The sequence below is a fragment of the Pagrus pagrus genome (genome assembly GCF_965226575.1).
Source record: "Pagrus pagrus genome assembly, chromosome: 9".
NCBI lineage: Eukaryota > Metazoa > Chordata > Actinopteri > Spariformes > Sparidae > Pagrus > Pagrus pagrus.
Window position 1 is genome coordinate 25,967,300 of NC_140193.1, and position 11,831 is coordinate 25,979,130.

General features: G+C 39.7%; 1 protein-coding gene across 1 annotated transcript in view; it reads right to left on the bottom strand.

Moving 5' to 3' along the window:
- Positions 1 to 8,459, bottom strand: part of tbc1d8 (TBC1 domain family member 8) — a 32,727-nt gene extending 24,268 nt beyond the window's left edge. The window contains exon 1 of the mRNA XM_084362795.1: positions 8,148 to 8,459. Coding sequence (XP_084218921.1) covers positions 8,148 to 8,274 — 127 coding nt within the window. The 5' untranslated portion in view covers positions 8,275 to 8,459. The remainder of the gene's footprint in view (positions 1 to 8,147) is intronic.
- Between the last annotated feature and the right edge of the window lie 3,372 nt (positions 8,460 to 11,831).

Consider the following 11,831-nt stretch of genomic DNA (forward strand, 5'->3'; position numbering starts at 1 on the left):
CAAGCTCCTGACAAAAGCAGTGTCTAACTTTTTGGACAAGAATACACTTATCGGGCTTCTTAAATCCTCACTGCAGAGAAAGAGTAAACAATGCAGCCACAGATTGAAATTGTGAAACATTTTGGGCAGAGCCCCAAGAACCATAACGTTAGCACCAAGCCTCCCGGAGGAGAGCCAGACTTTGAAGCAAACTTTTGTAGTGGCCAAACTTTTTAATTACATCATCATGTGATGCACTGCAGCCCAACAAGACTTTTTCCCATAAGCTAACATTGTGAAAGAAGCATGTGTAAAATGGTGGATACGTTTGTTTGATTGTCACAAACCCTGTCAAATGAGTTGATTGACTGTCATAATTTGACATTTTGGCTTCATGCGTCACTGAGCAGCTTTCATAGGAATGAATGGGGCTCCATCTCCAACACTGTTTAGGAAATGTGTTATGTAATTGAAGTTTTTATTATCATGTTTTCTACAGTTGAGCACGGTCCAACTTTATGGCAGAGCAGTGTCAACTTTGTCCCTTTTTAACCCGTCACTGAGCACTACAACCTTTTGGGTTTACCCACTAAGACCGGTCCCATCTCCAGACAGGTTTTACAAGGTAACATTAAAATTTAAAACATCAAAACAACAGCAAATGATGTGGGAATACAGCAGAGGTAAAAACAGTATCCATATATGCTGCCTGCACTTTTTTACTAATTTACCTTACCACGATATCATTTTGTGAAACTTAATTTAACATCACCTCCTAAACAAATATTGGACCATCACATCACTACTGTCAATATAAAAAACTACTGGCATTTTGTGGCCCCTCTCTTTGTTTGGCTCAGAGGTGAACAGTTCATACATATTTCACAGCTACATGACAGAAATACAACAACAGGTCTGAAGAAGGCAGAGAAGTCTTGACTGGAGGCACAAGAGAAGACAGAAAGAGGAGAGGACAGAGACATTCTGTGTCTTTACCAATAATGTTTTTTTAACCTTTAAATATAAATACTGTTTTTATTTCTCCTTTTACTGCAATTCTTTAAGTTGTTGCTGTGCTTTTTCATGCTGTTTTAGTTCTCTGTGTCTTATTTAGCTCTACTCATTTCCTTATTTGCTATCTGTTTCAAAGTCCGAGAAACTGATACCTGATGTAATTATTGCCCTGATTAAACTCACTGTTGATCTGATTAAACTCATTGGTGAGTTTAATCGGATCAGTCATCTCTACACCTGCAATCAAGTCCACAGATATTCAGAAGAATAGAATTGGCCCAAAGAACCAACAGTGTTGAATAAACCCTTGCATAGTCAAATATAAAGAGAGCAAAACCACACAGATCTACACTTAGTGATCAGGCTGAAGCTGTGTCTGAAGATCACGTCTTCATCTGAGTAAACCGTGACTAATCTCCATCATGCTCTTCCAATAACAGTTCTCTAGTGGTAGTGCTTTAATTCTAGATTTCCTGTGTGAATAACACATGTCGAGGCGGTCAATATTCTGCCTTAGGAAATGGAAAGGACTTCAGCCTCAGTTCAGAAAATTTCCACCATGGGACAGTTCATTTTACATTGGCCTATTCACTTTTTTGGCACATTTATGAAAGGGTAACAAAGAAGACACTAAGTTAAGAACTATTTAACAGATCGACTGAGGGGCCATGTTTAAAATGATGAGCCTTTTTCTCATCATGTTTCACACAACTTTGTTTTGAATGAATACAGAAGGAGTGCAGGACAATGTGGTGGCATACGACCGGGTGGGGCAGGTTTTTTGGTTGTTTTTCTGTGGTACAGCTCACCATTATCTTACTGCCCTCCAACACACCCAGAAAAGCTTTAACCCAACATACAGACTTGGGTCAATATGTATAAAGCTGCCCTGTGTAAAATAAACATATAAATAAATGTATAATGTATATAAAGTGCCTACGTGTACGAGGTAGGACTCAGCTCCCAAAGAGAGCACCACAGGTCTTTTAAGTCAGTTATGAGTGACCAGCAGAGGCAGCAGCTACACTTTCCATATATTGGAAATGTGTGATGACAATTTGATAAAAATAAACACTTCTTTACTTAACTGCTGATTCCTATGGTTCTTTATGGTTTTTCATCCGGCTTTTTCTTTGAACTGTTGAAGATTGTTGGCTTTCTAAAGGCAGCATTATCAGCCAGATCAACCCAACCTGCCACAGCAAAGTACAACCCTGCATTTCGACTGACTCATGACTGAACAAGATGAGGGCAGTCAGATCTCTATCTCACTTTGTTCAGCACTGTCCTCTCTGATCTGGTACACAAAAGAAAAAATGTGCATCTATAACGGGGGATGTCCAAAAGTTTCCCTTGAGGGGCCAAGGCTGAAACTTGACGGTGGCAAACGTAAACACCTATCGTAACATATTGCATTATACGACGTAAAATAAGACTAGGAACACAACTTCCCCTAATTGACTGATTTCCTGCAATGAAGGTTCTCCTCTACACTGCCTTTTATAGTTCACACTGAACCAAGTAGCATCATTTCATACAGAACCAAGAGGCGTGACAGTACACATCATAATGTTGAGATCTGGGTTTCCACCTGCTGTTTGCTGATGCTGTTCACTTGCGGTGACTTTTCCTCATTAGATTTGGTGATTTTATTTTCTATATGAGTTGCCAAAGACAGTAACTACAATAACACAGTAGAGAAAGGCAACAAAGACGTGCAAGTTCAAGTTTTTTGCTCAAAATCACATCACATAATCACCTCCAGTCAACTGCAGGAGCCAACTGGCACCCAGTGCCGGGGACAGATGCTTTCTGGGTCGAAGTGTAGGACATTTCTCTTTTATTTAAGCGATATCCAGTGAAGGATCTGTTTGGTTGTCAGACTGAATGGCATCAGAACGTCACACTCCTGTCCTGTGCTGCCGGAATACCCTTACACACAGACGTCGACTCGCCTCTGTTGCGGCTCTGTTACTACCTCCGTTTGGCGGATCAGAGGCGGAACGAAACTGTCCCTCCAGTCCACCTCTGACATACAGACGGCAAGGGGGAATAATGGTGCAAAACGGCAAAAAGGCTGTGTGAATTGGGCTTAAGTGACACATGTAGGATGAGAGAGAGGAACCAGTATCAGTTTAGAGCCCGACCGATAAAGGATTTTTAAGGCCGATACCGATACAAATATTTGGTGATTTAAAAATCCGATATTCCGATATATCGGCCGATATATAAATATATATCCATAAAAAAAAATATCCAGAAACGTGTAACAAAACAAAGGACAGATTTCTGTACCATTAGTTATTTGTAGTTATTTATGAGTCCTCACTGAAATAATATGATAATGCAGTTTAAAAATAAACTTGTTTGTTTTATTGTCACAACAGAACAGAGGAACATCAAAATTACTAGCTAAGTCAGTTTCGCTCACATACTTCACCGATGATCTCAGTCGTGGATAACTGGTTCGCTCTGCCCGACTCTGGCTGGATCAGCTGGTTGTCGGGTTTGTGGCATTCTAAACACAAGTGTGTCCAACAGGGACGTTGTAGAGTGTCCTCTGGTGGACAAACTATGCAACGCCAACACTCATAACATGGTTGAAGGGTGTTTCGTCCATTTTTATTTTATTTTTTAAATATTCATTTATCGGCCATTATAAATGCCGATACCGATAGTTTGGAAAATGCCTAATATCGGCCGATAATATCGGCCAGCCGATATATCGGTCGGGCTCTATATCAGTTCTCCCACATGCTGGAGGTTGAGTAGATTGTAAGGGTGATTATCCTTGTTAAAGTTTGAAAGTTGCTAAATCTCTGAAGAATTACAGACCAGCGATGAATCATTTCTCTACAAGACGTGGCATGGAGAGAAGACCCAAGCATGGTGTTTCATATTATATTGACATATTAACTCACTAAATAATTCAATAACAATGTATCAATTAATGATTAGTTAAAATACCATTAAGATAAACATTCTCCATTTTACAGGTATTCAGTTGGAACCTGAAATTGTTTAACGTGTTTAACATAACAAGAAAAGGAAATACATAACGTCCAAAACAAAAGTAATTATACCAACTTCTCATCTGAATCTCTTTCCTGGGGCCTATTCTGACATTGGATGCAAATCTGGTTCACTGTCATTGTCCCGCAAGAATTAACTTGAGAGCTTCATGGTTGGGAGCCTGTAAAACCTGTAAAAACTACCTCGCTCTGCCAGAAAAAGCTGCCACAACTGAAATAATTCATCAGAATGAGATTTATCGGAGTCTTTTAGAGTCTCTGGAGGGTCAAAGTGCTGTTTCCTTGGAAAGTATGCCTTTTGTTAATTTTATAGTCATTAAAGTCAGTTAAATAACAAAATATCAACGTAAAGTATCATCTGTCACAAGCCTTAATCCAGACGTATTATAGCCTTCAAAGACTGCATGTTTGTGGAACCCAAAGCAGGTGGGGAAGTATATAAAGCCTCCTCAACCAGACAGCTCTGGCTTGCAGCCAGATGTAAACCACATCTTAGAGTCAAAGTCAACCTGCCTGTAGCTGCGAACCCTGCAGCCTGGCAACACAAAACCATCTATCTGTCACCACAAAGCCCAGAACGGGTTTACGCTGATAAACTCTCCTGAAAAGGGAGTCAATGTGAATCATCTCCTTTCTCTGCTAATGGTCACATTGTGAGGGAATACTGCTGTGGAGACATGACGGCTACAGACGACCTTTATGAGTCTCGGAGGAGAGCCGAACAGAGATCTGCTTTTTGCAAGACTGTAATGTCTGTTTGCTCTTGAATGCATCAAACTCAATTATCTGTACATCTTTTTCTTGTGTTGCTTTATCAGTGCATTAAATTAAGGCTGACTGGTCAAATACAGAAACATAAAAGGCACAGTTCACCTAAAAATGACAATTACGCCCTATGCTGATGGAAAGTCAGGTGAAGTTTCGTAGTCCACACAACATTTCTGGAGCTTCAAAGCAAAAAAAAAGCATTGCAGCATTCTCCTAAACACTGAAGTGGCTGGGGACTCGTTCAAAAACAGTATAAACAACCAAAAAATAATTAAAATGGCTCAATACAGCTGGATTTCCGATGGCACCGAGATCCCAAATTGATAGAAAAAGATCTGATTCCCATCCTTTTAAAACCAAAATCTTCGCTGTAGTCCCTAAGCTAAAAACTGTCAGCATGCACAAGCTCAACAGTGTGTGTCGAGGTAGTAAATAACTTTTTAATAATCTTTTCAAATCAATTTGGGATCTCATGAATGTTTTGTGGATTACGAAACTACACCTGACTCAATTTGCATTTTTGGGTGAACTTGTCCTTTAAAGACATGTAAAAGTTTATTTGGGTGTGCACTGGCTGCATAAAGCAAAGTATTTGGTTAGAAATAAAAAAAACACATACTGGTATGAAGGGACTGATGAGCTGCAGATGTTAAGGTGCCAAGCCCTTCTCAAAAATCCTGCGTCATCACTGGTGTGATAGCAGTTGAGGAGTGTTGTTGAGACCACACTGATTTTCAGTTTCTGTTCTCATGTTTATAACTGGAAACACAGGCCGTCCTATCAGACCCATAAAACAGACAACTGTGCTGTGTTGCTTCCTACGTGCCAAAGTGAAGGTCGTTTAATTAGTTAATGTTGAACATCGTGATAACAGGACTTGACCCTTCACCCCGCTCGCCATGGGAACAGCAGGAACAAAACACATACACAAAGTAAACCCTGGCCAGGAAGTTCCCACTATTCTGTTTAATGAGAAGAGATGTGGCCGGGTTCCTCCACGGGGGAAGAAGGAAGAGCATAAAGACGACACTGTATGGACTGGTTGCCTGGTTTAATGGTATTAAGTGTCACTCATCACATAAATCTACTGTACAGACGACTGCCAGTGTGTCGGTTGAGCCTGTTGCACAGATACAAAACACAGAGAGGAAGCGAGACAGAGGAAGCAGCAAACATGGAGCAAGCTGTAACTCACAGCAGTGGGAAATATTCAGACGGGCTACAGCTGCAACAAGCATGAGGTCACAAATTTGGATAATAATCACTATACAAGGACAGAACCTGTTCTGCAGGGGGACCTATTTAAAGCAATACAACAAATCTAATGCAACAGAATCCCACAGAATGACAAACCTTTATCCTCCTACAGGAAGTCACACTTCCAGCTTGAGGTCGGCTTGATATGGACAGAGCGAAGATTAAACTGACTGCTGTAGGTGGATTCAGTCCAGAGTGTGTCTGTGGCTCTGAACAGTGACCTTATGATATTTATGGCATATGATAATTATTGTATGAGAGAAAAGAAGAGAAATGACAGGGTAAGGAGTACATAAACAGTGCTCTTCTAAAGATTTTAACCAAGTTATGTATCCACTATAAAACACATCAGCAAGAATAGTACTATGAACTATAGAACTAGGGATAATTAAAAAGGTGCAATATATCAAAATTAGCTACCTGTTGAACTCATACTCCCAGCAGAATATCACCGGAGTAGCTACGTGCTGTTACCTGTATTCTGTTTATGACTGTAGCTACTGTTAGCTTGTTAGCTCAGTTAGCTGTGCAGCTAGCCACAGTGTTAGTGTTTACACCACTGGCACAGGTCCTTTGGACCGCTGGGAGAAAAAGGTTTTCAGGCCCACGGCTAGCTGGTTAGCATGCTAACTTCAGTAGATATCTTTGCAACACAATACATAGATGTTTTAGACATAACGTCAAAACTATCATTTCCTCACATTCTGTTCGTATTTGTAGTTCATTTTTGAACTTTTTAAACATACTGCACCTTTAATATTGAAAAATGTTTGTTTTGTATGAACAGTCCAAGACCCAAATATACTCAGAGAGATAAAACAGAGAAATCATCTGAGTGATTTCAAAAAGGATGTTAAGAAAAGCTAAAGCATCATGTCACAAGCCTGACTTTTACAGCAGGGTGATATGGCCTTTAAAATAATGTTGCTACAGTTTTAGGCTTTAACATATATTTAAAATCTCCTTAAAGCACTTCATAAATGTTAGGATTGCGTGATAAGATCAAAGATCACAATATTTTTTAACAATATTGTAAGGATGACCATTGGGGCTTTCACAATATGTGAACACAATGAGATTTATGATCAATAATCATCAGTAATGTGGATATAATGACTTAGTGTGTAAAGACAAGTAGTAGGACAAGTAGAACCGTCTGGTAAGTTCAGAGAATGACATCATGTTACTGTAAGGCAGCCTTTAAAACCACGAGAATACAACACTGATGCCACACCGCAACATAACAATCTCCAGAATCAGAGACTGCCCTGACCTACTTATCTTAACCTAAGAGTTGATTCAGATTTAAGTGAGTCCATGAATCTTAGACCCCTGAATCTAACACAATCGGGCCAACTCTAGCCTTGTTTAAGTCGTAACAATGACCATAAAAGTGCAACTTTGAATCACAGACTCGACACCAAACACAAATCACATCCACTCAAAATGTAGAGAAGTCAAGTCAAGATAAACCATCTTGTTTTCTTTCAGTCTTGGCTGTCTTCCATACTACAAATGCTTGACCCTTTATTATCACTCTTCCTTCCCCATGCACACAAAGCCCCTCTCTGCTTCCAGTCTTGGCTCTGAGACCGGTGCGTCTTTATAGGAAGTGAGACCATTCTGTTGACACAAAGGACTGATGTTGTCTCTGGTCTGCTCACAAAGCTTCAACCACAGTCGAGACCCATAGTTGAGACTGGAGCCTGAAGCCTGTCTTAAAGCCAGTGGTTAAGATCAAGTTAACCTGACATATAATTATAAGTTTTATTTCAGGGCATCAGTTGCCATAGTAACACACAGAGCCAGTGGAGCAGGGGTTTTCCTGTGAACCCTGTGGTTGGGCTCATGCAGGACTTTCTGGTTTTAGGATCAACAGATCGAGTTAACTCTTAAACTCCGGTGGGAAACTTGGACACACCCCCTCGTTGACCTTCGCGGTCTTTGTTCCCGTAGTTTCTATCTTTCTTGTTTGCGTGTTATCCTCACAGCCGACTTTCTGTGGCTCCTCCAGTGTTGTCACTGTTTACCTGTGCTCCTGCCTGTGTGGCCTCTCCTCTCCTCTGCTCTGCTCGTGCTAGAGTTGTGTTTCCTTACCTGTGAACCTTCCTGTGGGCTCTCCGTGGCCTCTCCTCCTCTGCAGGAGGAAGAAGTCGTTGCTCCTCTCGGTCACCCAGAGCTTCAGGGCGTTTTTCAGCAGAACTTCCTCCGGGTTTAGCCACATTATCTTGCAGCAAGGAGGGACCGGAGGAAGCCCTCCGTCGCCTCGGTCCTTTCAGCGGGGGTATATAAAGTTTCCTCTGCCTGTCCTCGCTCCTACAGCGGCGGGTTCTCGGGTTTGTCCATGATTATCCTGCGCTCCCGACAGCTGCAGGCTTCAGGCTTCCTCGCCTCACGTCTGCTCCCTCACGCCCGATTTACAGCAGCTGTACACACTGTACAAGATCGTCTATATGAGAAGATGACTCACTCTGTAGTTCCCACAGTTTTTCTGAGTAGAGAAGATTCATTTTCTAGGGTCTATAAATGTACCATTTATTAATTATGGTTTTATAAAGTGTTACCCCCATTCACTCTTACCACGAATAAGGAAGATGCATAGAAAGTAATGAAGTAGAACTAAAGCCCGTAATTAATCATTATGTAACACTAAGTAAAGGTGGTAAACACACTCACATAAGAAGTATACAAACAGAAGCTGTGTCATCTCTGTTCATTTATATCAGATATGTTATCTCTGTCTCCTGCCCAGGGACTGTATACAGGTGTAAATTAGCTTTTAGCTAACTCTGGTAAAAGTTAGAAGCTGTCCGTGTCAAACAAACAAACAAACAAACAAACAAACAAACACAAGTGTGTTTAATTCTAGATGGTGTGTTTAATTTCTTCACTTTTCGATCAGTCTCAAAATACATGAAGCTTAGTATACACACACTTATGAAATAAGAATAGCCCATGTATTATTATTATTATTAGTAGTAGTAGTAAAGTAGTAGTAGTAGTAGTAGTAGTAGTAGTGATACTAGTATTGAACATGCTATAGACTAAGAATAAAGTCAATTTAAAAAAACTGAAGCCCAAAAATAATAAGCCAAAAATGTAACAAAACTAACCTCTTCATCAAATACAGAATTATTAGAAGTTAGCACAGGACAGCCAGTTAATTTTGAAAATAACTGTGAACTAAAATTTAAGAAATACTAATTGCAAATATTCTACAACGACTATGGAGCAAATCCATTCTCATGCTAAAATAAAACTCACTGATGAGGTTTGTGGGTCCTGAAGAACAGGACAGAGTGGAACCTCTTCGTTTTGTTTTCACTTCTTCCGCATTTCACCAACTTTCCCTTCCGCAAGTTCCGGCAGAGAGTCGCTAGCCCTCCTGTGATTGGCCGTTCAGCTGACACAGTGTTCAGGTGCTCAGTATGATATTGTCACACAAAGGCTTATTGTATGAACTCAGTCCATTCATCTGTATACAAAGACACTGCCTGGAGACTGCCCCTTCATTTATTATTTCTGACACTGAATGGATTGTTTTTTAATCAAATACCAAACAATTACTATAAAACCAGTTGACCTGCAAATAAAAGTCCAGCAAAGAAGGGAACTGAAAACAACTGACTGTCAGTTCTAATAGTCGTCATTAAGGACAGGCCAACAGTGGATTTCCTGACATAAACACCCTTGAAGAAGGGAAAGGCACAAAGTGAAAAAAGGATGAAATACCCAGGAATCTACCCAGGGACAAGTTGAGTTGGCACAAACTGTGAAGTGATACTTGTAGCTGTTGTCTCTGCATGCATTGTGCTGTCGTAGCTGTATAAATAAGAGTCACACCTCTCTGTGTACATCCGGCTGCTCTTCTATTGACATACAGTGTCACAAAGGAGGACAGTGAGCACAACGTGGGTTTTCTCTAAAGAGTCTTTCCAAACTTTCTGAAATCACATCCTATTAGATCAATTTAAAATAGCAAAGATTGAATTTGAGGAAAATGATATTGGTGACTGATGTTTTTCATAGTAACAATTTCAGCACATTGAAGAAACACAAGCAGACACAGCTGTAAGAGTCCAACAATTTATTGTGTAAATTAGATGCAGAATTCAAATCCATTGAAACGATGACTTACTTTTCAAGCGGTCAGGATGACCTGTAGTCATTTTGATCCCCTGACTTTTGGTACTGATCATCAGGCTACATTGTTCAGGTTTGTTGACGAGAATCTCTGAAATTGTGAACAAACCAGGTAGATTTTCTTCTTAAAACATTTCTAATTAATAGTTCATAAGTCAAAGAAAACAGGAGGAATCATGTGAGAGAAGTCATTGAATACATGTGTTGCGCATGAATGCAGGTGTGATAACTCTTGCTGGTTGTTATAGGTTATAATCAGTGGTGGAAAGTAACTAAGTAGGCTACATTTACTCAACGACTTTAGAAGTACTTTACTCGAGTATTTCCCTTTTTTGCTACTTTATGCTTCCACTCCACTACATCTCAGAGAGAAATATTGTACTATCCACTCAACTACATATATTTGACGGTATTAGTTACTAGTTACTTATTAGATCCATTAGATTTTGCACAATAGATAATGTAACAAGCTTTTAAAATACAACGCATTGTGCACCTTTTTTTCCCTCAAAGCTTCTCACTTTGTTTCATTTCAATAAATGTTTAAATGATCCAATTTCTCACCAAAATGCAAAGGTTTTAAAAAACATGTCCAAAAACTGAAGACAGATCAGAACTTTTTTCTTTTTCCTCTCCCATTAATCACCCCAGGACCCCTCAGATTCATCTGATGTCCCTGTGCATAAAACTGTAAGTACTTCAAACTAGCTCCATCTCCAGCAGCGACAACGGTAACATGCTGCTTACAAATTGATGCTTTTAATCAGTAAGTATTAATAATATAATTATATCTTATATAATAATATATCAGTCAGTGGGGCCATACCAGTACGTTAAATGAAAACACCTTTGCATGTGTACCACATCTGTGCAGGCCCCTATAAGGATGTTACCATGGACTTTGGACATGCTCAAAGGGAAGGCATGTGGTGCCATCTTGTGGTCATAAGCTGTTACTTCATATTGCAATAACATCATATGAGACCAGCTATGGAAGCTATGACTTTTAAAAAACAAACAAACTGTGTTACAATCAATATAATTCATAAAATGCAGTATATAACAAAGTCAAACCACAACAACACTTCATTTGTACTGATATTTAATATTTAGACATGGGGCAACAACCATTTTTACAGCACAATTTGCATAATTTATCAATACCTCCCGTATACAATCACAATACAATTTGTATCATATAGGTTTATTAAAAGGGCTTCAATAAAAGTTTATGAGAGCATTTTTCAGCTCCCGCTGTTAACTGGCATTTTCAAGCAAAAAACTTAAACTCATCATGTCTTTGTCACCTTCCACTATTGTGTTGTTGTAGTTACTGTCTCTGGCAACTTAAAACGTAAAGAAAAAAATCTCAAAATTTAATGAGGAAAAGTCACTGTGACAGTCAGCCCTCTCTACTGAGTCTTCAGTGAACTTCTGCCGCAGAAAACAGCATCCCTCTCCAGGAGTGAGAGCCAGACAGGGTCTGCTATTTACTGATGGTGATTATGTGATGTCATTTAGAGCAAAAAACTTCTCTTTGTCACTTTCCACGATGCATTGTGCGTCAGGTTTCTCACAACATCACAACACTTTATAACAGCATCAATATGATTATAAACAGTTTGCTGAGACATTTTT